Here is a 26,901-nt window from a genome sequence, read left to right as displayed (position 1 = left end):
TTCCTCCTCTCTCTCCATCTTCCCTTCTATCCTTCCTTCCCTTTCTCCTTCCTTCCTTTATATCCTTCCTTCCTTTCAATCATTTCTCCTCTCCTTCTTTCCTTCCTTATATCCTTCCTTCCTCCTCTCTCTCCATCTTCCCTTCTATCCTTCCTTCCCTTTCTCCTTCCTTCCTTTATATCCTTCCTTCCTTTCAATCATTTCTCCTCTCCTTCTTTCCTTCCTTATATCCTTCCTTCCTCCTCTCTCTCCGTCTTCCCTTCTATCCTTCCTCCCCTTTCTCCTTCCTTCCTTTATATCCTTCCTTCCTTCCTTTCAATCATTTCTCCTCTCCTTCTTTCCTTCCTTTATATCCTCCTTCCTTCCTCCTTCCATTGTTCCTCCTTCCTTCCCTTTCTCCTTCATTTCTTCCTTCCTTTATGTCCTTCCTTCCTTTCAATCATTTCTCCTCTCCATCTTCCTTTATATCCTTCTTTCCCTTTCTCCTTCCTTCTTTTATATCCTTCCTTTCAATCATTTCTCCTCTCCTTTCCTTCCTTATATCATTTCTTTCTCCTCTCTCTCTGTCTTCCCTTCTATCCTTCCTTCCCTTTCTCCTTCCTTCCTTTATATCCTTCCTTCCTCCTTCCATTGTTCCTCCTTCCTTCCTTTTCTCCTTCATTTCTTCCTTCCTTTATGTCCTTCCTTCCTTTCAATCATTTCTCCTCTCCTTCTTTCCTTCCTTATATCCTCCCTTCCTCCTTTCTCTCCGTCTTCCCTTCTATCCTTCCTTCCCTTCCTCCTCCCTTCCTTCCTTTCCATCCTACCTTTCCTTTCTTCCTCCCCTTCCTTCTTTATTTCCTTTCTTCCATTCTTCCATCCTCCCATCCTTCCTTCCTTCTTTATTTCATTTCTTCCATCCTTCCGTCCTCCCCTCCTTTCTTCCTTCCTCATTCCTAATTGACCTCTGACCTCTGGTGTAGTACCTGCAGTGACCTGTAGTCCTGTAGTTCTGCTGCATCCAGTCAGGCTGGCTGTGAAGTTCAGACATGAAGGCAGCAGGAAGCTTGGCAGCAGCTTCAGCAGCAGATCATTAACTCTCTGGCTGCTGCTGAAGCTGCAGCTCCTGCCCTGCAGCTCCTGCTCTGCAGCTCCCTCTGTGTTCCTGCTGCAGCGGTTCTGCTGGTCCCGCCGTGTTCAGGCCTGTTCTCTCTGCTGGGTTATTCCAGGTGTTCCTGTCAGCAGTCGTGTGTCGGCTAAGATCCAGCAGCTGGTCAACACGCTGAAGCAGCCCCGCAGGCCGCCGCTGCGCGAGTTCTTCGTCGACGACTTTGACGAGCTGCTAGAGGGTTAGAGCCGCCTCCATGTCTGCTCCTCTCTCTGTCCGTGCTGCTGGTGCTCCTCCTCAGGTTTCACCGTCTCACACTTTGACTTCCAGAGAGGTTCTCCCTAAAGAACGTCACATCTAGGAGTCATTTACTCACTGCTGGTTCCTCATGATGTCTCATTTTCCCTGCTGGACATTAACGGACTGATGGTTCTGGTCTCTTTGGGATAATTTTAGCCTGATGGCCTCATGGAACATCCACTGGTCATGTTTCCTGGACTCATGGCTCTGGATGAGAAGCAGCTCCAGTGAGGATCGTCTCAGAGGCTGCAGGATGATTGTTTTTCTGCTCCTCATGCCTCAGACCCTCAGGAGGAGGAACATCTAGCTCTGCAGCAGAGTCCTTCTCTGCACTTCATGCAGAGTCTCTCTTTTGTCTGTTTGTTGGACAGGAGGCATTCAGACACATTCATCTGCTGCCAAAGCTGCAAGCTCTGCTCTGGTGGCCACATGGTTGTCCTGCAGTCTTCTCCTCAGCAGCTGAAGCTGTTGATGATCCATAAACTGTGTTATTGTTGGCTGAGATGTTCCCAGCAGCCTCTTGGAGCGATGGCTGCTGGCTGTAAGGCGGCCATCGCTGACGCCACTCAGGTCCTCCTGCTAATTAATCAGCTAATTAACTTCCTGCAGGACTCTTAGCTCCTCCTCATCCTCTGAAGTCACGTTAGCAGCATCTCATGGCTCTGCACTGGTTTCATCCATGTTTAGATTTGTGTCTCTGCCTTTAAAGCAAAGTAGAAGTTGTTACAGGATTCCTGACAGAAACACTTTATTTAGCTCCTCAGTGCAGCTTCTACCGGGTCACAGAACCTCAGAACCTGATTTCAGGCCTGGATTAGGACCAGAACAACAGAGACATGCTTAACATTTCCCTCCTTCCTACATTCCTTCCCTCCTTCGTTCCTTCCTTCCTTCCTTCCTTCGTTCCTTCCTTCCTTCCTTCCTTCCTTCCTTCCTTCCTTCCTTCCTTCCTTCCTACCTTCCTTCCTTCCTTCCTTCCTTCCTTCCTTCATTCCTTCCTTCATTCCTTCCTTCCTTCCTTCCATACTTCCTTCCTTCATTCCTTCCTTCCTTCCTTCCATACTTCCTTCCTTCATTCCTTCCTTCCTTCCATTCTTCATCCATTCCTTCCTTCCTTCCTTCCATACTAGCTTCCTTCCTCCATTCCTTCCTTCCTCCATTCCTTCCTTCCTTCCTTCCTTCCTTCCTTCCTTCCTTCCTTCCTTCCTTCCTTCCATTCTTCATCCACTTCTTCCTTCCTTCCTTCCTTCCTTCTTTCCTTCCTTCCTTCCTTCCTTCATCCATTCCTTCCTTCCTTCCTTCCATACTAGCTTCCTTCCTCCATTCCTTCCATACTTCCTTCCTTCCTCCATTCCTTCCTTGCTTCCCTCCGTCCTTTATTCCTTTCTTCCATCCTTCTTTCCTTTCTTCCTTCATCTGTTCCTTCCTTTCTTTCTTCCTTCAGTCCCTCCTTCCTTCTTTCCTCCGTTCCTTCCTTCCCTCCTTCCTTCTTCACATTATTCCCTCCATTCCTTCCTTTAGTCCTTCCCTCCTTTCCTCTGTCCTCCCTTTATTGCTTCTGCCTCAACCTCTTCCTCCTCTCCTTCCTCATGTCCTTATTTCGTTTCCTTTTCTTTCCTTCCTTGTGTCCTCCCTCCTTTGCAGGCATGTACACTTCACTCTGTCCTTGTGTACTTCCTTGTTTCCTTACCTTTCCCCCTTATGCCTACCCTCCTACCACTCTTGTACCTGCCCTCCTTCCTCCCTCATGTCCTCTCTCCTTCCCTCCTTGTCCTACAGAGTCCCTTCCCCAGCCAGCTGACTGTAGAACTACGAGCCTTTTAAAATGAGCCTTTATTTATTGGTGAAATTACCGTTTAATGTTAAATAATGATTTATATCTAAAGGTCCAGATGAAGACGCTCAGAAAGCCTCAGATGGAGAGAATGACGACCTTTAGTTGGCGGCACTCGTAACGCGTTGTCCACGTTTCTCCATCTGTTGTTTTTAGTCAGCAGTCCTTCTTAGAGGAAATTATCTATACTGGAGGAACGACAGGTTTTAAAGATATAAACGTTTTTTATTCAGACCAAACAGAACAAATCAGCGCTGAGCTTCACAAGTATTCACACCCCAGAAACGTCACATGTGTGTATTTTATTGGGATTTAATGCTACAGACCAACACATTTTCAGTGGTTTATAGTCAGAGGTGTTTAGATTTTATCTGGTTTGTCTCTAAATGTTCAAAGCTTTAACAGCTTTAACGGCACAGAAAGGTTCTGCATGGTACCGACTGCAGGGGTGGATCCAGAATACAATTTATTTTCAGTTAATGTTGCTCCGTTAAAGTCCCAGTAAAATGCACTGAACCTGTGTTTGTAGCCTGATGGGTGAATAAAGTATACGGTCCTGTACCAGTAAACTTTTTCCCTGATCTTTGCGTTTCTTAAATGGATGTGACTGAATGTTTGGCCATAAAGTCCCCTGGTGGTGGCGCTAGCAGCAGGCAGAGCTGCTAACGCTGCTTCACCTCGTTAGTCTGGATAAATGTCCGCCTGCAGCAGCAAAGCTTAACGAGCCGCCGCCTCACACCGTTCTCCTGCTTCCTCCTCCACAGTCCAGCAGCCGGACCCCAACCAGCCGCGGCCTGAGGGGGCGGAGATGATGCCGGTGAGGGGGGAGCCGCTGGGCGTGGTCACCAACTGGCCCCCCTCCCTGGAGGCGGCGCTGCAGCGCTGGGGGACCATCTCCCCCAAAGCCCCCTGCCTCACCAGCCTGGACACGGCGGGGAAGCCCCTCTACGTGCTCACGTACGGTAAGCACACGCCTTTGGTTTTATCGTCAGACCAGATTCACCAACATGGCGGCTTTATACATCCGTAGGTTACCGTAGCGTGCTTCAGGTCCCACAGGCAGTTTGATCTGGTGGAGGTCGGGCTTTGACTAGGCCACAGCCGTCCTGTGGGATCGTTGTCTGGTTGGTGTCCCAGTTTGGTCCTTAGGCTGACACGATAATAAAGTTTGTTGGACAATACATTTTTGTCTAAAACTTATTGATATAAATCATATCATTGTCATTTGGAGACCTTTTTCCACTAATATGATAACAGCATAATAAAGAATATCCTCTCAGCCTGCCGGCTCAGACAAATGAAGCAGGAGGCATCATTTTGGTTTAAATGCCAAAATCTCATGTTTGACAACAATTTAATTTCTTTTCAAACTAAATTTTCTCTGGCTCTCATGTTAACTTTGATCATGAGTCTACGCGACACAAGCTGAGTTTCCCCCACAGTATTATAAACATGTCTGGCTGCCAGGCAAAACGTCATTTATTGTTATAAATTCATCGATGTTAGGGCTGAACGATAATTCAGTATCAATATATATCAATGATAGAAAAAATAAGGTGAATAAAAAGTTCAACAGAATAACAGTTTGCCTTCCTTTTGCATTCTAGCCATGTAGGTTAATGTTACATCATTAATTCCTCTCAACCAATCACAACGCAGGCCTAAGAACCAAGCTCCGCCCCCTTCACAGGGTCCAGAGAGCAGAAGAAGAAGTTCTTATTCATTTTTTTAAAAACTTGCAGTTTTGGTAAAAAAGTTGGTTGAATAAAGGGTTGAGTTTGAATTCAGTGTTTGTGTCTTTATATAAATATAGGTTGCTAAGCAACAGCATAAAATGGTCAGGCCTGCACTTAAAATAAATGTTTTGAATTTGTTTTGAATTGATAATTATCAATATCAATCAATATTATTTATTTTTTATCTATATGTTTTTTCCTATATCATCCATCCATACTCGATGTTTGAGAGAAATGTAAAACGGTCACTGAATAAAACCTCCCAGTCAGCTAACCTAACGTGCTAGCTATGATTAGCTTAGTAGCTCCTAGCGCTTATCTAATGAGCTAATAACTTAAGCCACCAGACCACCACCGTCAGGATTAACTTGTTTTCTGTGGGAAACCCTGAAGGTTTAACTCCTCCCCTACTCTGAGGAAAGGAGAAAGGAGAGGTGAGGAGACACCGATGAGGCGTGATGAAAACCTTTTGGTATCCCGCCGTCTCAGAGAGAGGAGACAGAAACATAAGAGGAAATAAGCTAGCATGCCCACGTGCTTATTTTAATTAATCGTATCTTCAATTAAATCAGTTCATTGACTTATTGGTTATTGTGACAGACCTACTAGTCCTAGAGCTTCACTCTTAAATCCCCAGTGGTCCAGTAAACTGAGGAGACGGAGGTTCGTGGAGCGTTTCTCAGCCTAGAAGCTGCAGAGCACAGAGCAGGCTTTCATGCGTCCTCCATAGGTTCCCTGGTTGATCAATAGAGCCTCCTGTCTGGTGAAAGCTCCTCTATCTCCTTCATTTGGACCTTTAGCTTCTTTACAAAGTGCAGCACAAAGACTCGCTCACTCCCTTCCTGTGGGCTCATATATTCTGCTGATATTGGCTGTGCTGCTCCCTGCAGGGAAGCTGTGGTCCCGCAGCATCAAGCTGGCCTACAACATCCTCCACAAGCTGGGCAGCAAGCAGGAGCCCATGGTGCGACCCGGCGACCGCGTGAGTCACTGCCTCCCTCCACCCACATTTTTATACTGTCTGTAAATAAATCCAGACCTGTGTACGGTTCCTGAATAATCAACCTTTTCATAAGATGTGACGCTCGGTTAGATATAAAGAGTCCAGACTTCACGCTTCAATACGTCTGATCCGGTTTGTTGAATTAAAAATGACTCTGGAGCTCTGAAAGCTCTGGTTATACGGCACAAAAGTATTCACACCCGTGTAATCACATTACAGTCACAGACTTCAGTTTTTTTTTGTGATAAATTAGATTAGATTAGATTCAATTTTATTGTCATTACACAGGTACAAGGCTACAAAATGCAGTTTAGGTCTAACCAGAAGTGCAATAGCAGCAAGTGCAGGATAAACAATGGTTCCATAAGTACAGGACATGGGTTATTACTGAATAAATATAGAGATTGATACTATTATAAACAGAATTTTACTGATAGATTTGTCCTATGAGTATAATATATAAATAATAACTAGTATTGTGAACTAAATTTACAGCTGGATATGTACCGAATATAATATACAGGTGGATATAAATCGATGCAAAGCAGAAACAGGAAGTGGAAGAAAAACAAAATCTTGATAAAAATCTGAAAAGTGCAGCAGACATTTTTCACTATTTGCATTTTTTTTTTAGTCAGTCAGATTTGATGGGAGACTGTCTGGGAAAATAAGTTTTCAACAGATTATCAGTTTGTATGTCAGGACTTTGACTAGGCCACTCTAACATGAATAAGCTTCAACCTAAACCAGGAGTCACCAACCTTTTTTAACTTTTTACCAACTGAGAGCAACTTCATCAGTCCTGTATCATATGAAGGGCTACCTGACCTAGAAGAGTCAATCAAGCCCTTAACTTTCTGTAAAATAAACATATTTTTTGGGTGACAGCTGCGTGTTTAGGTCCCTGCTGGAAGTTGAACCTCCGCTCCAGTTCCAGTTTTTCTTCTCCATCCATCTTCCAATCAGCTCTGAGCAGCTTCTCTGTCCCCCTCAGCATGATGCTGCCACCGCCGTGTTTCACCAAAGCCACGTCTGGTTTAGGGTTGCTAGTTTTCTGCCACACATATTTTTTTTGTGTCTTGGCCCAAAAAGTTCAGATTGGCTCCCATCTGACCGGAGCACCTCTGTCCAGATGTTAGCCATGTCTCTTCCACTGCTTGGAGCAAACAGGACTTCAGCTAGTAGCTGTCCTGCTGACATGTTCACCCACCTGAGCTGTGGCTCTCTGCAGCTCCTCCAGAGCCACCTGGTCCTCCTGCTTCTCTGGATCAGAACTCTGGGACGGCGTCGTAGAACCTGACTAGAACTTCTGCTTTTATACTGAGATTGGACGCCACTTTTTTAGATATTTATGTCTACAAAACAACATAAAATGATAAAATACACATTAATTTTCCTCCTATTAATGAAATATATTAAAGTTTGTGGGTTTAATGTAAGTAAATTCATCTGAATCCTGCAGTTTGATGTTGGTTTGCTGCTGCGCCGGCTTTAAGGACTGAATGTCGTTCTCCCTCCCACCTGCAGGTGGCGCTGGTGTTTCCCAACAACGACCCCGTGGCCTTCATGGTGGCCTTCTACGGCTGTCTGCTGGCCGAGGTGGTTCCTGTTCCCATAGAGGTGCCGCTCAGCCGCAAAGTAAGTCCCCGGCCAATCAGAGCCTCCCTGAACTCCTTCCTCTGCTTTAATGGAGTCGCCCAGGACTCGTCTCCCTGCTGGAGGTCACACCATGGTTTAGATCTTCAGGTTTTTCCCTGTCTGGTGTCTGAAAGTGTTCCTGTGAGGTTAATCTGGAATAAAAAGAGAGCAGCAGGAATAAAAAGGCGTGTCTGACCGGCGGTAGAAACCACAGAGGAAGACGGAGTCCTCCAGCCTGGACCTGAGGTCTGACAGCAGCTCTTAGTTTCAGTCTGAGGCGTAGCTGCCTGTCAGCGTTGGCATGGTTTCCCTCTGATCACTGCAGTGAGAATATGTCCACCTCTCCTACCCCCCCCCCTCTCTGCAGCCTGCATATCTGCTGCAGGATTTAACATCAAATGAATGCAGCTCTACAGCAAACGTCCCTTTTGCTCTCATTTATCTACAAGCTTTATAAAAACCAGTTCTGCACCAGTCCAGGCTCCTCCTAACCCACATCGATTCTCTGCTGATTGAATCTGATGTTTGACTCTGAAGGCTCTAGTTCAGGGGTGTCCAACTCGTTTTGGTTTAGGGGCCGCATTCAGCTTAATCTGATCTCAAGAGGGCCACACGAGTAAACTCATTGCAAGATTAAATAGAACTAATAAATGTGGACTTGTTGTTGATTTTTATATTAAATTAATTTCACTTTTACACAATATATTATGAATAACCTCAGCGTTTTTAAGAAAAGTGTGTGCAATTTCAACAATACTTTTACTCAGTTAAACATTTACTTGTGCATTATGCATAAGAACTGATCACAGTGATTGTACAATGTTGAAAAACATTTAATCACATTTATTGGAACTTAAAAACACTGTCCTGCATGACAAAATACATCAAACAGATAAAAATTAGAAATTATTTAAAATAAATTTTCCACATTTGAAGCTCAGTGCTACCATCTGCTGATTAAAACACAGCGCCCCTCGTGGACAATATAGGAACTGCAGATTTTCAATTAAACGAAGTACATGTTTTTTTCAATAATTGTTTTATCATTCTCTTTTGTTTTTTTTTCTTCTTGTTCTTCCTTTCCTTTCCTACTTTCCCATTGTAGTGTCCATATCATTTGAGATATTCCCCGCATGAATCATAATAAAACTATTCACATTCATAAATCAAGCGGAGCACTATGGCAAAAGCAGTTCTGCTCCACTTGTGAAAGTCAAATCTGATGAGCTCTTTTTGGCATTTAGACAACAATTCTTATTGCCACATTGCCAGACAGGACACTGGAGAAAAAAAAATAAATAAAAAAATGTTTATTTTTTTTTAAATAATGATAATGCATTTAGCCACAGGGCCAGACTAAATTGTTCGGCGGGCCGGAACCGGCCCACGGGCTGTATGTTTGACACCCCTGCTCTAAGACATGAGAGGGAACAAGATGCTGCATACGTAGGAGATTAAAATCCAACAGAAAGCGAAAGAAATACAAGATTATTGCTGGAAATGTCTGTTTCCTAGAAAGCACAGCGATTAAGGTTGACTGAAAATGAGTTTTTATTCATGCATGAACTGAAATAAATCCTGATCAGCGATCAGAGCCGTTAAATAGAAAACTGTTTCTTTGCCTCTAACGTCTTCTCTGGCTTCCTGCTTCCCTCTGCCGGCCAATAGGACGCCGGCAGCCAGCAGATCGGCTTTCTATTGGGCAGCTGTGGCGTGACTGTGGCGCTGACCAGCGACGCCTGCCATAAGGGGCTCCCAAAGAGCGCAACGGGGGAGATCCCTCAGTTTAAAGGTTAGAGTCTGCATGGTTAATCGGGGCTGACGGCTGAGTTCAGCAGGACTTCATGTTTCAACCCTGACGCTTCCCACAGGATGGCCCAAGCTGCTGTGGTTTGTGACCGAGTCCAAGCACCTGTCCAAGCCTCCCAGAGACTGGTTCCCCCACATCAAGGACGCAAACAGCGACACCGCTTACATAGAGGTGAGCCTGCAGCCACGCAGCAGCGGCTTGTCCTACATCTGACCTGGCAGGCCTCAGGGTGACGCAGCCAGCGCTGCCAGATGGTTTGTGCTGAGAACGACTTTAACTCTGTTATCTATCGCTGCACCTTTAGGAGCTCAGGATTTCATCAGAACAATCATTTATTTCCCCTGTTCAGCCACAATATGCTGAGTAATTACACACAAAGCTGGTTTCAGGGTTCCCGCGGATCCTTAAAAAGTCTAAAAAGGCATTGAATTCTGTAATATAAAACTCGGCCCTAAAGGCCTTAATTGGCATTAAAATGACTTAAATCAGTCTTTCTTAGGTCTTAAAATTGTTACCAGGTCATAAATACACTGCAAAAACAGAACTTAAAATAAGTAAAATGTTCTTAAAATTTGTGTATTTGTCCTAGATTTGAGCAGGTAAATAAGATGATTTGCCAATGGAACAAGATTTCTGACCTTAAAATAGGAGCAACTCATCTCCATCATCTTATTTCAAGTGCAGGATGTCTAATTATCTTATATTAGGGGTCAAAATACTCATTCCATTGGCAAATAATCTTATTTACCTGCTCAAATCTAGGACAAATACACAAATTTTAAGAACATTTTACTTATTTTTAGATCCGTTTTTGCAGTGTAGGATTTAGTTTTTGTAATCCTTACCAAACAGTAAAATAATTGACACAATTATATATATTTTTAATTTACCAAACGGCTCAATGTAACCATTATAGGTTCTGTCCCGATAGTGGAACCAATAAAAACTGTTGCAGCCGGACCATAGCAGCGAAAAAGAGTTGGCACTGGTTATGTTGTGGTTTTTTTAAAACTGATTTATAGTTTATTTTAGTAGGGAACAAAACAAAGTTTGTGCATTCAGTTCAGTAGTTGTTAAAAATAAATCTGTAATTTGTGTGTTTTTTAGCTTTATTCCTATATGGAATGTTTTTCAAAATTTTAAACATGTCTACTGGACCACAAAGTAATAGTTTATGTTAAAATAAACATTTGGGTGAAATTGTCGCAACCAGGTTTATCTTGTTTATCGTGAAGTTGGTCTTAACTTTTTATTTCAAGTGGCATTAAAAAGGTCTTAAAAAGTCTTGAATTTAACTTCCTGTATGCTGTAGGAACCCTGTGGTTTAGTTTCATACTTGTGGGCTACAACCAACAAACATCTATAATCTGAAATAATTACAATAATAAGACTATTAAATGTTAAGAACAGCAAAGTCCTGCTGTGGTTATGTTACGACCTGCAGGCCATAGAGTGAAGGCTGCTCTCCCTAAACGAGGATCAGCTACCAAACGTCACCGCTGAAGAAGCTACACCCAGGCTTATTAATGGAAAGTTTAGTGGAGGGAAAACCTGTGGTAGAAAATGGTGATTTTTTCTATTATTATTCATAAAAAAAAATTACCTGACCCTCATGTTCTAAACTAAACTAAACTATTCCTGAGAGCTTATCAGATTACAAGTCCCCCATTCAATTATCCATGCATGCTAGTGGAAAGTTTAGTGGAGGGAAAACCTGTGATAGAAAATGGTGAATTATTATTATTATTCATAAAATAATTAACATAACTTCAAGTTAAAAAAATCTAAACTATTCCAGCGTCATAAATGTCTTACTTGGACTAAGGAGAAAGGGGACTGGACTTTTGCTCAGAAGTCAGTATCTCCAGGGTCAGGAGGAAGAGTTGAGAGGCTCAGAATCCAATCCTCTGGTTTATTTCTGGATTATTTTGGCTTCAAATCTTTATTTTTCCTCCAATAAGTCCTTTCTCTGTGGCCCTGATGCATGCTGGGACTCAGCCACACATAACATCCTTCTTAGTCCTCAGCTTCCTGGCAGACGACTGAAGTATCAGGGCTAGACCTGAGCAGTGAAATAAAGGGTTTTACCAGGAGGAAGATAACCACGCAGCATGATGCTGCCACCACCGTGTTTCACTGGGACTGAGCTGTTCTTTTAGTAGATCGGTGTTATTTTTACAGCCAAACATGGAATCAGATCATTCTGATGTTATAGCACCGATGTTTACGCAGCAGAACGCAATGTCAACATTTATCTACTAACCTGTAGCGTATAAAGTGGCGATTCAGGCCTTTTTATGTGAATGCAGGCTTTATAAACCAGGACCCTGACCTTTACTCTGTGAAAGTATGGACCAGGAAAATTTAAATGATTCAGCTAGTTTTTAAAAACCAGGTAATTGCCAGATGTAGAAACATGTGTTTTCTCATTTTAGCGTCAATTTTAGGTTTACATGAACAGCAGGACGACTTCAGGACCTAAAAATCTGACTTAATACACCATTAAGAACCGCTTTTGTTTATTTTATTCAGTCAGGTCTCTAAATTAGTTTGTTTTTCTGTTCATCCACCATCTGGCTTTATTAAAACACGTTAATAGTTTCTTCCAACATGTATTTATGACTATTTGGTAATCTGTCAATAATAAACAGTAAATTTACAAGAAAAAACGGTTACATCTCTTAGCTCAGTGTAATCAGTTTTGTTTCAGTGTGTTTACTGTACTGTTTAATAATGTTTTGTTGGTTTGATGTTTTATGTAAAGTGACTTTAAGTATTTAGATTTTTTTTTTAAATAAAATGTATTATTATTATTATTATTATTATTACTATTATAAGATTTTTAGATCAGATTTGGAGCTTGTTAAAATTAGAAAGGACATTTTCAACCAGGCCAGTTATATAAAGATATAAATATGGGATTTAATTATATCACAACAATCATGACATTAACATCTTAATTTTCATTTTTTGTTTTAAACAACGCTGAGCAGCTTGATTTTCTCCTTGTTTCCTGCCTCTTTTCCCAACTGGATGTAGGATAATTTAGAGAATTCAGAAACAACAGCAGAGGAAGAGTTAATTTATCTGTTTCTAAGTTTTCACCCTGAGCTGAAGCTGAGCAGATGCCTGCAGACGCAGCGTTTCCTCTGCAGCCTGCAGCCTGCTGCCTGCAGCGCTCTGACTGACGCTCTCTTGTCTCCTGTCAGTATAAAACCTGTAAGGACGGCAGCGTGCTGGGAGTGACGGTGACCAGGATCGCGCTGCTAACTCACTGCCAGGCTCTCACCCAGTCCTGCAGCTACACCGAGGGTACGCTCACACTCTGACACACACACCCAGCCTAACCCAGCCCTGATGGAGGCGTGGGGGGGGATTAACCTGCTTCTCCTCCTCTGATGCAGCTGAGACCATCGTGAACGTTCTGGACTTTAAGAAGGACGTGGGGCTGTGGCACGGCATCCTGACGGTGAGTGCAGCCTCTCTGTCTGCTGCTGTCAGGCTGATTAAAGCTGCTAAATGAACCGCCGTGTGTTTGCAGAGCGTGATGAACATGATGCACGTCATCAGCGTGCCGTACTCCCTGATGAAGGTCAACCCGCTGTCGTGGATCCAGAAGGTCTGCCAGTACAAAGGTCAGATCCCCCCCCCACACACACACAGACTTATCTCTGCTGCCGTCCAGCAGACTAAGCCTCCGTGTGTTTCCACCTGCAGCCAAGGTCTCCTGTGTGAAGTCCAGAGACATGCACTGGGCTCTGGTGGCCCACAAAGACCAGAAGGACATCAACCTGAGCTCGCTGCGCATGCTGCTGGTGGCCGACGGATCCAACCCCTGTAAGCTTCCAGCACCGTGCAGACGCTTTCAGGAGGGGGGGGGGTTCTCCCTGGAGACGCCAGGAAACTGGGTCTGCTAACAGGAGCAGGACCAGTCATGTGGTGCATGAAGGCTCTCAGCTCTAAACTGGAAGTCAGCTAAAGAGTAAAAGCAGATCAACGTCTAGTTCAATAAAAGACGCTTAGCTAGACAGATTAAACAGTTTTACATACCGAGGAGATTCAGTTCAATTCAATTAAATTTTATTTATATAGCGCCAATTCATGATACATGTCATCTCAAGGCACTTTAAAAAGTCAGACTCCATCAGATCCTCCAGGTTGGTGAGAAAGTTTCCTCTCTAAGGAAACCCAGCAGGTTGCATCAAGTCTCTCCAAGCAGCATTCACTCCTCCTGAAAGAGCGTAGAGCCACAGTGGACAGTCGTCTGCATTGTTGATGGCTTTGCAGCAATCCCTCATACTGAGCATGCATGAAGCGACAGTGGAGAGGAAAACTCCCCTTTAACAGGGAGGAGAACCTCCAGCAGAACCAGAACCAGGCTCAGTGTGAACGCTCATCTGCCTCCACCCACTGGGGCTTAGAGAAGACAGAGCAGAGACACAGAAAGCTCAGAAGCTCACATTGACCCAGGAGTACTTTCTATGTTATATGGTAATAGAGGATGATCTGCCTCCCCTGATGATGTCACAGCTAACAGAACGCCAGACCAGGTGTACCTTCTATGAAGAGAAAAAGAGAGAGAACAGAAATTTAAAGATCATTTATGTTAAGGAACGATTTAGCATCAAGATGTTTGTATGAATTAGATGTGAGTTTTCTATCTGTTGCTCCCAGAGTAAAACAAGACCTCCAGCATAGTTGAAAGAGTTGTGGTCCTTAAAATAAACGAGTCCTTCGCTGCAGCAACAAAATCTCAGACTGAAGCTTTAGAAAAATCCTTCCTTTTATCGTTTGTTAATGCAAAAATAACATTTGTGTTAAACTTATTGTCTCCCCTTACAGTTCCTTTTTAAATAAACAGAAGTGAAGCTCTTTTTCTTGTAATTTACCTTTTAATTTTAAGATGATCAGAGCGTCTATTTCTGTAATTTAGTCAGTGTTTCCTTTTGATACTGTCGATCACAATTTTTTGATTAATAGGCTTCATGATGTAGTTGGTCTATCGGTTAAGTCTTAGAACTTTTTCTTTTATATTATAATTATCATTTCTATGCTGATGACATTCAGCTCTATTGTTCTTTTAAGCCAACTGAATATTTTGAGTTGTCCTGCTTGATAAACTTATGATATTAAACAGTGGTTCTGTGACAACAGCTAAACGCTGATAAGACGGAAACACTCATCATTGCTCATGAGAACCAAATAACACAAATTAAGACACTTCTAGGTGTCAAATTAAGCCTCAGAAACCTTGGCATCATTTTTTATTCTGCTATGTCTCTAGAATGGCATTCTTTCAGATTCTTTCAGCTAAGAAATATTCCTAAGCTTCAAACTTTGGTGTCGAGGGCTTTTATTTCATGTCGTCTTTACTATATTGTGTTTGAAAAACAAAGATCTTGGCCGTCTGGCTGCAGAATGCTGCTGCAGACTTTTAACCAACACAAATAAAGAGACATTACTCCAGTTTTAATCTCTTTACATTTTAGAGTTCATTTTAACATTTACTCTTTACTTTTAGAGCTCCAGCTTATATTACCAACCTTTTATAACCACATTCTCCTTCTAGTAGTTTAAGATCCTGCAGCTAAAAGCTTTTAATGGTTCCAGGAACTAATTTCAGGACCAGAGGGTCTTTTAAAGCCGTGGCCCCCAGACTGATGGAGGCGTCACCTTCATCCGACTCTTAACTAGTTTTGTTTTATGGTTGTTTTTATTGTGAAGCGCTTTGTGGTGTTTATTCAGTGAAAGCTGCCATAAAAATAATGTTTACTAACTTAGGATCTAGGTTTTATCTAGTGAGGAGGACGGTAAGGAGGGGAGAACATCTCCCAGGCTCACTGTTTGTTACAGGGCTGCAGTAAGGAGTGGCCCCCTGGGGTCATCAATTCCCCCCCCCCCCCCCCCCCCCCCCCCCCCCCCCCCCCCCCCACTGCTACCTGCTGGTTTCAAAGGGGAGGACCTGTGATTGGTGCTGGGGGCCCTGAGTGTCGACTCCTTGAACCAATTAGGACGTTTGGATGAAAATCTGGTCGTCTGTGGTAGAAAACAAACGATGGCGCCTCATTGGGTCCTTCAGCGGGTTAATTATCTACAATATGTTGACAAACTGGTTCATTAGATGCAAAATCAGCAGCATTTTAATGACAGAACCCTAAGCGTGGTTCTGTTGGCAGTAGCAGTGGGGGGTGTCAGTAATTATGGCCCCAGTGATTTCATTATAAACCGTTGTTAACTCTGGATTTATTAATGAACTCAGATTAAAGTTTGGGTTTTTTTTTCTACATGTTTCAGCGCTGCTTTTAATTTAGGGGGTGTCAGGTACTGTGAAGGTTGCTGGTCCCCCAGAGGGAACATCAGAGCATCTGGTAGTGAGAACAAAGGCATCCTTCAGGTTTGTTGTTCTGTGGGTCGTGTTTAATGAAACCGTCCTCCTGGGGGCCGCCTGCTCCTCCCTCCTCTGAAGCTTTACGTTCATAAAGCGTCCTGCAGACGTTCTGAACATAAGAAATAAATCTGTGGCATCATCAGCCAGACGAGTCGGTGCTTTCTAAGTCATCCATCTGACTGATTTGGCTCATCCTCTGTGTTCTAGGGTCCATCTCCTCCTGCGACGCCTTCCTCAACGTGTTTCAGACCAAAGGGCTGAGGGCCGACGTCATCTGTCCCTGCGCCAGCTCCCCCGAGGCCTTGACGGTCGCCATCAGGAGGTAAACGGCTCCCTGAGCGCCTCTGCATGCGGACCAGGTGCAGCGCACCACAAACACGCTTCACGCGCCTCCTGCATGAGGAGGACAGACTGTCGGCCCGTTAGATTGGCTCCAGAAGAACCGGCAGCGACCAGCCTGTTAAAGTTAGAACGTCACATTTACGAACCGCTGGATGAGTTTGTGTTTTCCAGCCACAAACCGTGGCACAGCGGTGAATCTGTGAAAATAAAACGTGGTTTCTGGGTAAAAATCTGTGCGTTTATAGACGGCTGTGGTTCTTTTATGCTCCGTATGAATCCAGCTGCTCTGAGAAAGGCAAAAAGGGAACTAAAAGTAGGTAAAACTTTCTTAAAATGAGTGTATTTGTCCCTGATTTGAGCAGGTACATAAGATTATCTGCCAATGGAATGAGTATTTTGAGCCCTAAAATAAGATAATTAGATAAACTGCACTTAGAATAAGATGATAGAGATGAGTTGTTCCTATTTTAAGTCCAAAACTCTAGTCTAGTCTTATTTACCTGCTCAAATATCGTATTTTTCAGACCATACAGATTATAAAGTGCACTAAATATTCTCCCCAGGTGTTTAATATCACTCCTTCAGGTCCACAGCTCTCTATCCTCTCTGCCAGGAGGACAGAGTAGCTGGACTACACTGCCCTGTTTCTAACATAAGGTCAAAATTAACCTTTATGTTGAATGAACTTACTAGCTTCACTGCAAAAACAGAACTAAAGATGAGTAATATTTTCTTAAAATGAGTGGATCTGTCCTTGATTTGAGCAGGTAAATAAGATGATCTGCCAATGGAATAAGACTTTTGCCCTTAAAATAGCAACAACTCACCTCTGTCATCTTATTTCAAGTGCAGGGTGTCTAATTATCTTATTTTAGGGGTCAAAATACTGATTCCACTGGCAGATAATATTATTTACCTGCTCAAATCTAGGACAAATACACTAATTTTAAGAACATTTTGCTTATTTTTAGATCCATTTTTGCAGTGTTTATTGTTGGTAGCGCGTACTCCAGGCTGCCTTACATGAATGCACTTCTAGTTTAGACATTACAGTCAGGCAGTCTGGTAGACAGCTCAGGGGTCCTCAGGTAGTGACACAGTGTAATATGCATCTGTTGCTAACCAAAGTCATACTTACACATTTTAACAGATTTTTGAGCACATTGTACCACACAAAATCAGTCAGTAAGAACAACAGTGATCATAGATAAGGAGCACCATCAATTTTAGAGAAGATTTAAGGATTTTAAGTGTGCCTTATACACACATTTCAAGGAAATTGTACTTACTTTTAGTTCATTTTTATGCAGTGTACACCAAAACATGGAGGTTTACCTAGACTGACAGGCTGGGGGACCATTAGGAGACCCAAACAGAACTTACTGGCTGTTAGCATGCTAAATGCTAACAGTGGTGGGAAGCTTTACCCAGAAGACACCCTGTGAAACATGGTGGTGGCAGCAGGACAGAGCTCAGAGCGTATGCATGTGTTAGAGCGGCCTAGTCAAAGTCCAGAACTGAAGCTTTTTCCACAAACACCAGTGAATGAACATCTTGCTCTCCAGATGTGCAAAGCTAGTAGAGAGACATCCCATAATCCTGACAGCTGGAGCTGCAGAGAAAGGCGGAGCTAAAAAAAACGTTACGCTGCACCTTCAGCTCGTCTTAAACCTTTTGGAGCGATTCGTTCTCCTTCCACCGCTGCTGTTCTGCCCCCTAAGAGCCAATAAAACACATCTGGGTAGCAAAGTGTCCTGGGTACTTGAGCAAGGCATTGTAGCTGCGTAATTGAGCTACCACCCTGGGCAGTGCAGACAGCAGAGGCGTGTTTCCGGCTGTGACGTGTGTTCCTCTGTGTGCAGGCCGGTGGAGGACAGCAGCCAGCCTCCGGGTCGAGGGGTTCTGTCCATGCAGGGTCTGAGCTACGGCGTGGTGCGGGTGGACACCGAGGAGCGGCTGTCGGTGCTGACGGTGCAGGACGTGGGCACCGTCACCCCAGGAGGTAACGCTCCCTGCTGCTCGCTAACCTGTTTGGGCTCCTCAGAACCGGGTCCAGGCTGCAGGTAGAGGTGCTGCACCTTAATGCACCTTCATGTTCAGAAGTCCTGCAGGATGGAGGACGGTAAAAACTGTAACCTGAACCCGGCCCGGTCCGACTGCTGACTGAGCAGAACCACAGCCAGAGGCGGACGCTGCAGGGACTGATCGGGTTTCTGTGGTTCTAACGCGGTTCTGCACCAGGATCCGTGGAGGTCGTTCAGGGGTCAGAATCTCTCCTGTTTGTTAGGCTGATCTGGACCAAACACGGTCAGAACCAGAACCAGTGGAGAGAAGGTTAGAGCTAGAACCTTGTGTTCTGGCCCAGATGACAGTGAGGTTCTGTCCTGATGCTCCATTTATTCTCCAACCAGAACAAACTGCTTCCTGCTTTTAGTGATCTGCTGATTTAAAGGTAATAAAACTGTCAGATGACGCCTAAGACCATTCACTATGGAGGCTACATCAGCAGAGGACCCTTCCTTCCTTCCTCTTCCTTCCTTCCTTCCTTCCTTCCTTCCTTCCTTCCTTCCTTCCTTCCTTCTTTCCTTCCTTCCTTCCTTCCTTCCTTACCTCCTTCCTTCCTTTCTTCCTTCCTTCCTTCTTTTTTTCCTTCCTTCCTTATTTCCTTCTTTCCTTCCTTCTCGTTAGTTTCTTCTTCTTTCTTCTTTTCTTCCTATCCTTTACTTCTCTAGCTTCATATCTCTTCATTCCTTCCTTATCCTCGCTTCCTTCCTTCCTTCCTTCCTTCCTTCCTTCCTTCCTTCTTTCCTTCCTTCCTTCCTTCTTTCCTTCCTTCCTCCCTTCCTTCCATACTTCCTTCCTTCCTTTCTTCCTTCCATCCTTCCTTATTTCCCTCTTTCCTTTCTTCTTTCCTTCCTGTCGTCCATTTGTCATTGCATCCTTCGGTCCTTCTGCCTTTCCTTACTTCCACCATGCGTCCTTTCTTCCTTCCTTTGTTCATTGCTTCTTTCCTTCCTTCATTCTTCATTGTTTCCTTCCCTTTCTTCTTTCCTTATTTTTAAATTTCCTTGCTTTCCTTTGTATCCTTTTCTTGTTTCCTCCCTGTTTTGCTTCTTTCCTTCCTTCCTTCTTTCCTTTATTAGTTTATTTGCTTCCTTCCTTCCTTCCTTCCTTCCTTCCTTCCTTCCTTCCTTCCTTCCTTCCTTCCTTCCTTCCTTCCTTCCTTCCTTCCTTCCTTCCAACCTCCCCTAATTGCTTCCTTCCCTCCTTGCTTCCTTTATTCCTTCGTTCTCTCCTTCCTTCCTACCTCCCCTAATTGCTTTCTTCATTCCTTCCTTCCTTCCTTCCCTCCCTCATTGCTTTCTTCCCTTTAATCTATCCCTATTTTTCCATCTCCATCTTTCCTCTCCCCTTTTTTTTATTTCCTCCCTGTTTTTCTGCTTTCCTTCCATCCTTCCTTTGCTTGTTATTTCCTTCCTTTCCTCCTACCTGTGTTCTTTTGCTCTTTTTTCCTTGTGACCTTTGTAATTTTACCTAAAAATGGGTAAAACGCATAGAAGCCCTGTTCATAGAAAGTCTCAGTGCTATCAAATGATCAGACATCTGGAAATATGAGTGGGTAAAGTTTCCCTCTGAGCTCTCTAGGACTGAGCGCTGCGTGGATCAGCGTAACTTTTTAATCAGTTTAAGGTTGATGTGAGGCGGTTCTCCTGTGAAGAGTTAAACCATCAGCTCTGTGCTTCGTGCTCCGCAGGGCAAAGAAATCCATTAAGTCCATTAAATTGTTAAATTAGTCAGGAGGGCACGAGAATGTGTGGCCTCTCTTCTTAATCATTGTCCATTTTTCCAGCCTCTGCTCTTGACTGAAAAAAAGCAGAAACTGATTTAAATGTTGAGCTTTTATTCTCCGGGTTTTAACCGGTAACAGAACACGGAGCTGTAGGACACAATTCATCATCTGTCCAGGACAACAGAGTAATTATTATTTTACAACGCTGTCATGGATTGATTAATAAGGTTTGCTCAAAATAACATGCTTGATTTAATTAAGTTTTATTTAACATTATTACAAACTCCATTTAAAGATAGACTGGTGTAGAATCCACAGAAATGTCAAAACATCGTTATAGATAGGATTTTTTTTTTACTAATCTGTATAATCTGATTGAATTTGACTTTAGAAAGTGCCTTGAGATAACATGTTTCATGAATTGGTGCTTTATAAATTGAATTGAATTGAATTATTAATCTAATCGTTCTTTAAATAGCTTGTAGTTGCTGAAAGGTTTACATTCCTCCGTCAGTACAGGGGGCGAGGGGTTAAAATATATGACTACGGTTGTTCTAAGTAGCAGTAAAATGTTTCCTACAGTCATTTTCTACAGTAACTAAAGCAGAACCAAGCCTGTGTGAAGCTGCTTGTTGCTGTTTTACCCCAGTTTCAGGTTAGAACAGCCTATTTTAAGCTTAGGAAGCTGAGACCCAGACGCCTGGTCCACTTTCAGAACCAGGAGCATTCAGAGAGAGGAATCGCTGCTCCGTGTTAACCGCTGCTTCTGCCTCCAGGCCTGGTGTGTGTGGTGAAACCAGAGGGCGTCCCTCAGCTCTGCCAGACGGACGAGATCGGCGAGCTGTGCGTCTGCTCCATCGCCACGGGGACGTCCTACTACGGCCTGACGGGAATGACCAAGAACACCTTCGAGGTGAGACACTCTGAGATGCACGGTGGTGGCAGCATCATGCTGAGGGGAGGATGGAGATAAACGTAGAACCAGAACGTAGAACCACCCTGAACATGCAGCCAGAGATGTTATGGGACGGTTCACACCAGAGCAGAGTCATGAATATCCTTAACTTAAACCACTTTATATTAATATTTTATTCTGTGATGCAGTTTTAGAGATTAAATAACTGTTTAATGTTTAAATACATAATAAAACCTTCCTACAAATTGAAATAGTTTGGTAAACAAGGAGTTTTATCACTCAGACTTAACATTTATTTTATCATTTAAAGGAGCTATACCTCAGATATTTACTGTAAATCAACCTAAATCATTCTAATTTCTCATTTCTGGACGTAACATTCCCTGTTAGGGCTGGACGATAATTCAATAACAATATTTATGGATCGATAGACGTTTATCGCTGATGGAAGAAAAGGGTCAATAAAAAGTTAAATAGAATAAATGTTTTCCTTTCTTTATGCTTTCTAGCCATGTAGATTAATATTACAGTCAGTAAATCCTCCCAACCAATCACAAACGCAGACCCAGGAACGCTCCGTCACTAAGCTCCGCCCCCTTCAAAGAGCTCAAACAGGACGCTTTCTTTTTTAAAAACTTGGTTTCTGGTGAAAAGTTTGTTGAATAAAGGGTTGACTTTGATTTCAGTGTTTGTGTCTGTAGCTAAAAATTTATCACGATTTCTATTTTATCCATATGATTTTTTTCTATGTCGTCCAGCCCTGCTCCCAATAAACAATCAGTCCTCTTCATCAACGATGTGTTAGTCACATTTTTCTCCTAGAGGTCCAGAACTACTTCAGTTCAGAGTGTAGCCCGTTTTTACTTCCTGGTTCCTCAGCCAATTAGATGAGAGCTCCCAGGGTTCCCAGCACAGAGCGCAGCATTTAGTATTTTATCTTGGCTAAAGAGCAGCAGCCTGCAAACATGGAGGCCAGTAAGAGAAGAAGACCAGAAATAAAACAGAATATGTCATTAAATGTCCTGTAGAAGTAAAAATTCACAACAGCAACAAACCGTTTAAAAACGACAGATTAGATTGTTGTGATTGGGAGGCTGTTGTACCGAATTAAGGCACAAGGTGTCAGTATTACTGATAGCTCCTTTAAAGCTCCTTTAAATCTTTACAGCTGTTTTAATCCTTAAAAATGTTTGTGGTGAATTCAGAGCGGTAGAAGTTGTTGAACTGAACGACCAGCAGAGGTCGGTCCGGTCCGGTCCGGTCCGGTCCGCCGCGTCTCTACCTGGTCGCCGCGGTAACGGGTCCCCTGTGCGCTTCGCAGGTGTACCCGGTCAGCTCCAGCGGAGGCCTGATCAGCGAGTACGCCTTCGTGCGGACCGGCCTGCTGGGCTTCATCGGACCCGGGGGCCTCGTCTTCATCACGGGAAAGATGGACGGCCTGATCATGGTGAGCGGGCGGCGGCACAACGCCGACGACATCGTGGCCACGGCGCTGGCGGTGGAACCCATGAAGTTCGTCTACAGGGGCCGGTGAGTGGGCGTGCCCGCCTTTAAACCCGCTGTATGTCTGTCGGTACCGACCGGACCACGTAGCCCCCCCCCACCCCTCGTTCTCAGCCGTCCAACGAGCCGACTGTGATAAACGAGCTGCACCCTTAAAGTCTAATAAAGTGGAGCTACAGTGGAGCGGCTTAATTAGATCCACGGCTGACGAGGAGGAAACCCGTCTGGGACCTGACGGCTCCGGTGACATCTGCTGCATTAAAGTTTCAGCTGCTCAACAGAACCTGGAAGCCGGGCCCAGTGAGGCGTTTGGTTGTTCCTCAGGTTCTGGTTGTCTCAGCCTGATGTGTGAACGTCTCCTCTGCATTATTATTCACAGCCTCCAGGTGTCTGGATGGTTCTGAAGAACTCGGGTCGTCTCCACCTGGACTGTTTAGTTTTCATGAACTCGCTGCTCCGTCTCTGCAGGATCGCCGTGTTCTCTGTGACGGTGCTGAGGGACGAGCGGATCGTGGTGGTGGCCGAGCAGAGGCCCGACTCCACGGAGGAGGACAGCTTCCAGTGGATGAGCCGAGTGCTGCAGGTACAGCTGCATGCCGCCGCTCGTCTTTGTGATAGAAATAGGGCTGAACGATTTAGGAAAATAATCTAATTGTGACTTTTTTTCTTAATATTGCGATTTAATGCGATTTTTTTTCCCCAGTTTAATTTATCATGTCTTTTTAAACATATACAAACAATAAATCAACTTGTTTCCTCGCTGTGCAGATTAGTTGCTAAAAGACCCGCAGCATCTAAACTCAGAACAGAAATTATTGCGTTCTGCCTACAATATATTTCAACCAAAATTGCAGTTCTGACTTTTCTCTGCGTTAACCACAAGCAACAAAAATGGCGTCTAAATAAAGATGTTTGTAAACAAGGACTATTTAAAACAAGAACTTTTAATGTTTCTATTAATCAGAATATTATTCAAGAGAACAGCTTTTAGTTGATTTGGACATCAATCCTTGTTGAACATAAAGTCCAACCAACAAGCAAGTCTATGTATTAAACTGATTGACCAGAACTTAATGCTATGTATGATTTATATAAACTCTAAAACAAGTAATAAAATTAGATTATCTCACTGCTGCAACTGTCTTCCCTTCCATGTGGAGGCAAACCCACTTTAAACATTTTACCAACACCTAATGGACGTGTCTAATTCACTGATTGTTACATAGCCAAAAATTGCAGACTCTGCGATTTGGAAATTGCGTTTTTTTAAATCGCGATTATATTGAAAATGCGATTAATTGTTCAGCTTTAGATAGAAACGACAGATTTTAGCCCAGACTAGTGGGAAATGTGATTCATGAGGGAAAACGTCTGCGTTTCAGGCCATAGACAGCATCCATGGGGTGGGCGTGTTCTGCCTGGCTCTGGTTCCGGCCAACACCCTCCCCAAGACGCCGCTGGGCGGGATCCACCTGTCCGAGATCAAGCAGCTGTACCTGGAGGGGGGGCTGCACCCCTGCAACGTGCTCATGTGCCCCCACACCTGCGTCACCAACCTGCCCAAACCGCGGCAGAAGCAGCCAGGTGAGAGGCGGCGCCCCCCCCCCCCCCCCCCCCCCCCCCACGCCGTGCGCCCCGCCCCGGTCGGGCCGCCTTGACCCGTCTCCCGTTTGTCTGCAGAGATCGGACCCGCCTCCGTGATGGTGGGGAACCTGGTGTCAGGGAAGAGGATCGCCCAGGCCAGCGGCAGAGACCTGGGCCAGACCGACGACAACGACCAGGTGAGAGCCGCCCACCTGGGTCTGACCGGCCCAGACCCATGAAGGAGGTCTGAGGGGCCCGTTTCTGGTCCGCATACAAACTCATTTAATTAACTTTTGTTTAAATGTTGAAGGGAGAAAAATGGTTCTGCAGGTTCCTTGATAGCAGCAGCGGTTCCATAAATAAGAGTCACCAGATCCTCGGCGGTTCTGCATCAAACCACTTCCTGCTAATAGAGAAAGGCTCCATCCTTAATGACAGCTCCTAGCTCCTAGCTCCTAGATCCTAGCTCCTAGCTCCTAGCTCCTAGCTCCTTGGCCTCTCACAGGTCAACAGTCTAAATTTATCGTTGGGAGGAGAGGAGCTTCAGACTGCTTTGCTGATTTCATACAGCCTTTAGCTCCAATGTCATTATGTGACAGAAATGCACAGAGGTGGCAGTAACTAGTTACATTTACTTGAGTAACTTTTTGAGAAAATTCTACTTTTAGGAGTAGTTTTACTACACTGTACTTTTTACTTTTACTTGAGTCAATTTCTGGCTCCTCTTCCTGCTGTGAGTAACGTCATGAATAAAGAATAAACTTGTTTTAACTAAAAATTCAACACGGAGACAAAAAGCCTAGTTTATATTAAAGTGAGACTTCAGATTTTTATTATTTAGTTATTTTAATAACTATCTGCTGAGCCACATGGAGGTCTGATGAACATTCAGTAAACAGTAGATATTGTCATTGGAAGTACTTTGCACTGTTCTAACATGCTGTATGTACTTACAGCAGTTATTTACACATTAACTGCTGTAAGTACTGCTTTTAAGTTTAATGTTGAAAAAAATATTTAGAAGTGTTTTTTTTTCTTTAAAATACCAGAATTTGTAAATAACTTTTAAATTTCTATATCATCATCAGATGTTATCAGTTACTCAGTACTTGATTTGCCTTCTTACTGAGTATTTTTTTACTCTTACTTGAGTAGAAATATGTTAAAGCAGAGCTGATCTTACTAGAGTATAATTTCTGCTCCTTTACTCTGGAAACAAACTTGGACGATGCGAGTCTGATCCGGGCCCACAGCCTTCTGAAAACTAACTACAAAGTGTCGATTTCATGACGCGGCTGTGCTGATTGTCATGCCGTGCAAAGGATTGTGGGATACCTTAAGGCTCCGTAGCGCCGGTAAGGAGCCTCACGGCGTTCCTAGGCTAAACTAGCCGTGTGAGGAAGCATTCAGGCTCCTTTCCTGCTTCCTTCCTCACTGACTGCACTATTCAGACACTGATCATGGAGACCCTGAAGCTTCTGCTTTGGCTGAAGAGTCCTGGATTCAGACTGATGTCTGACCTCTGGCTCTAGATTTTCTACTGAAGGACCAGAATTATAAAGGATTCACTGAAGAATCGTTCCACTTCTGGATCAATATTAATTAATATTAATATCAATTTAACTGCCTTCCCAAAGAGATTCTGATCAAATAACCGATTTTATCTAAAACCACCAGATGCAGCCAGATCTTCCAGGCAGAGTTCCTGTGTCTGAACAGTCAGATTGTAGCGCATCAATGTTTTATTTAGTTTTCATGAAACTACGGCTGCAGGATATCTGGGAAATGGGTTCCTGGTGCTGCTAAAGATCTCAGTGATGATTTAGATAAGAAGAGACTCACATTTTCCCAGTGTTATCCGTCTCTATAAGCTATAGAGGGCAGAGAAAGTCCGTTTATGTTGCTGAACTCACGGTTCGTTCTGGTCATAGCCGCTCAGGTTTTTAAATTTAAAGTGCATCCAGGCGTTTGGCTGTTTGCTGCTGGTGAAAAATTAACTAAAAAGAGAATTTGCAGCTGATGATAAACATAATAAAACAATCAAACATGGTCCAGCTTCGGCGTCGCAGGCTCTAAACTGCTCCGTGGTGTTTTTTATTCAGTTAGAAACATCAGTGGTTTCATCTTCAGCCGGACGTATCGATGAAAGCTTTTTAATGCAGAGTCAGCAGTAAAACCAAGCACTGACCCGGGATTTATCTGTAACTGAAGATGCAGTCCTGCTCTGATGCTTTATGCCTCATGTTAAACGCTGATGCTCCAATAATTCAGGCAGAAATGCTCAGTCCTGCATCTCTTCTTCTTTTTTTTAGAGTGGCAATAAGAATTGTTGTCTTAATGCCAAAAAGATTTTACTTTGACAAGCGGAGCCTTCCTGCTTTGGCCGTAATGGTCCGCTTGATTTATACAAGCAAGTAGCTTTATTATAATCTACGCAGGGAATATTTAATGTTATATGGACACTAAAACAAGAAGGTAGAAGAGAAAGAAAAGGAGAAAAGGTGAAAGAAAGAGGAGAGAAAAGGGAGAGAACGATACATCCTGAGTCTGCTTCTACACCTGCAAAGAGAGATATAAAAAGAACAACAGAACCAGCCGATAAAGTATTACAGATACAATCAATTAGCCCATTGATACCGTCGCTGAAGAATATACTGGATTAATTAATACGACATGTAGAAAGTCACAGCTGAAGATAATAACAGAGGTTTTCAGTATAGAAGTGAGGCTGTAAACTGGATCCAAGCACCTAAGATAAGATAAGATAGGCTTTATTGATCTCACAATGGAGAAATTCACTCGTCACATCGGCTCATACAAGAAGGTGCAGAGTAGGGAAGGTGCATTCAGTTATATACAGTGAATCTTCATATATACAATGGATCAAAAAGAATACCAAAAAAATACAAAAAAATAGGAAATAGGAATGGGCATATGGTGTCTCATTTACATTCATAGTGGTCTATATAT

The 26,901-nt window shown here is 43.6% G+C and overlaps 1 protein-coding gene across 3 annotated transcripts in view; it reads left to right on the top strand.

The window, feature by feature from the left end:
- LOC105920597 (disco-interacting protein 2 homolog C) overlaps positions 1–26,901 on the top strand; it is a 78,902-nt gene that overhangs the window by 33,511 nt on the left and 18,490 nt on the right. For all 3 annotated transcript variants that reach the window (XM_036124931.1, XM_036124933.1, XM_036124932.1), the window contains 17 exons: positions 1,209–1,328; positions 3,986–4,183; positions 5,848–5,939; positions 7,488–7,598; positions 9,267–9,390; positions 9,470–9,579; positions 12,618–12,720; positions 12,813–12,877; positions 12,950–13,043; positions 13,126–13,245; positions 16,004–16,118; positions 18,001–18,140; positions 20,705–20,841; positions 22,166–22,374; positions 22,816–22,930; positions 23,730–23,931; positions 24,028–24,128. In XM_036124931.1, the coding sequence (XP_035980824.1) occupies positions 1,209–1,328; positions 3,986–4,183; positions 5,848–5,939; positions 7,488–7,598; positions 9,267–9,390; positions 9,470–9,579; positions 12,618–12,720; positions 12,813–12,877; positions 12,950–13,043; positions 13,126–13,245; positions 16,004–16,118; positions 18,001–18,140; positions 20,705–20,841; positions 22,166–22,374; positions 22,816–22,930; positions 23,730–23,931; positions 24,028–24,128 (2,156 nt within the window). The remainder of the gene's footprint in view (positions 1–1,208; positions 1,329–3,985; positions 4,184–5,847; positions 5,940–7,487; positions 7,599–9,266; positions 9,391–9,469; positions 9,580–12,617; positions 12,721–12,812; positions 12,878–12,949; positions 13,044–13,125; positions 13,246–16,003; positions 16,119–18,000; positions 18,141–20,704; positions 20,842–22,165; positions 22,375–22,815; positions 22,931–23,729; positions 23,932–24,027; positions 24,129–26,901) is intronic.

The sequence above is a fragment of the Fundulus heteroclitus genome, chromosome 21 (genome assembly GCF_011125445.2).
Source record: "Fundulus heteroclitus isolate FHET01 chromosome 21, MU-UCD_Fhet_4.1, whole genome shotgun sequence".
Lineage (NCBI taxonomy): Eukaryota > Metazoa > Chordata > Actinopteri > Cyprinodontiformes > Fundulidae > Fundulus > Fundulus heteroclitus.
Note: the sequence above shows the minus strand (reverse complement) of the source record. Positions and strands in the feature narration are given on the sequence as shown.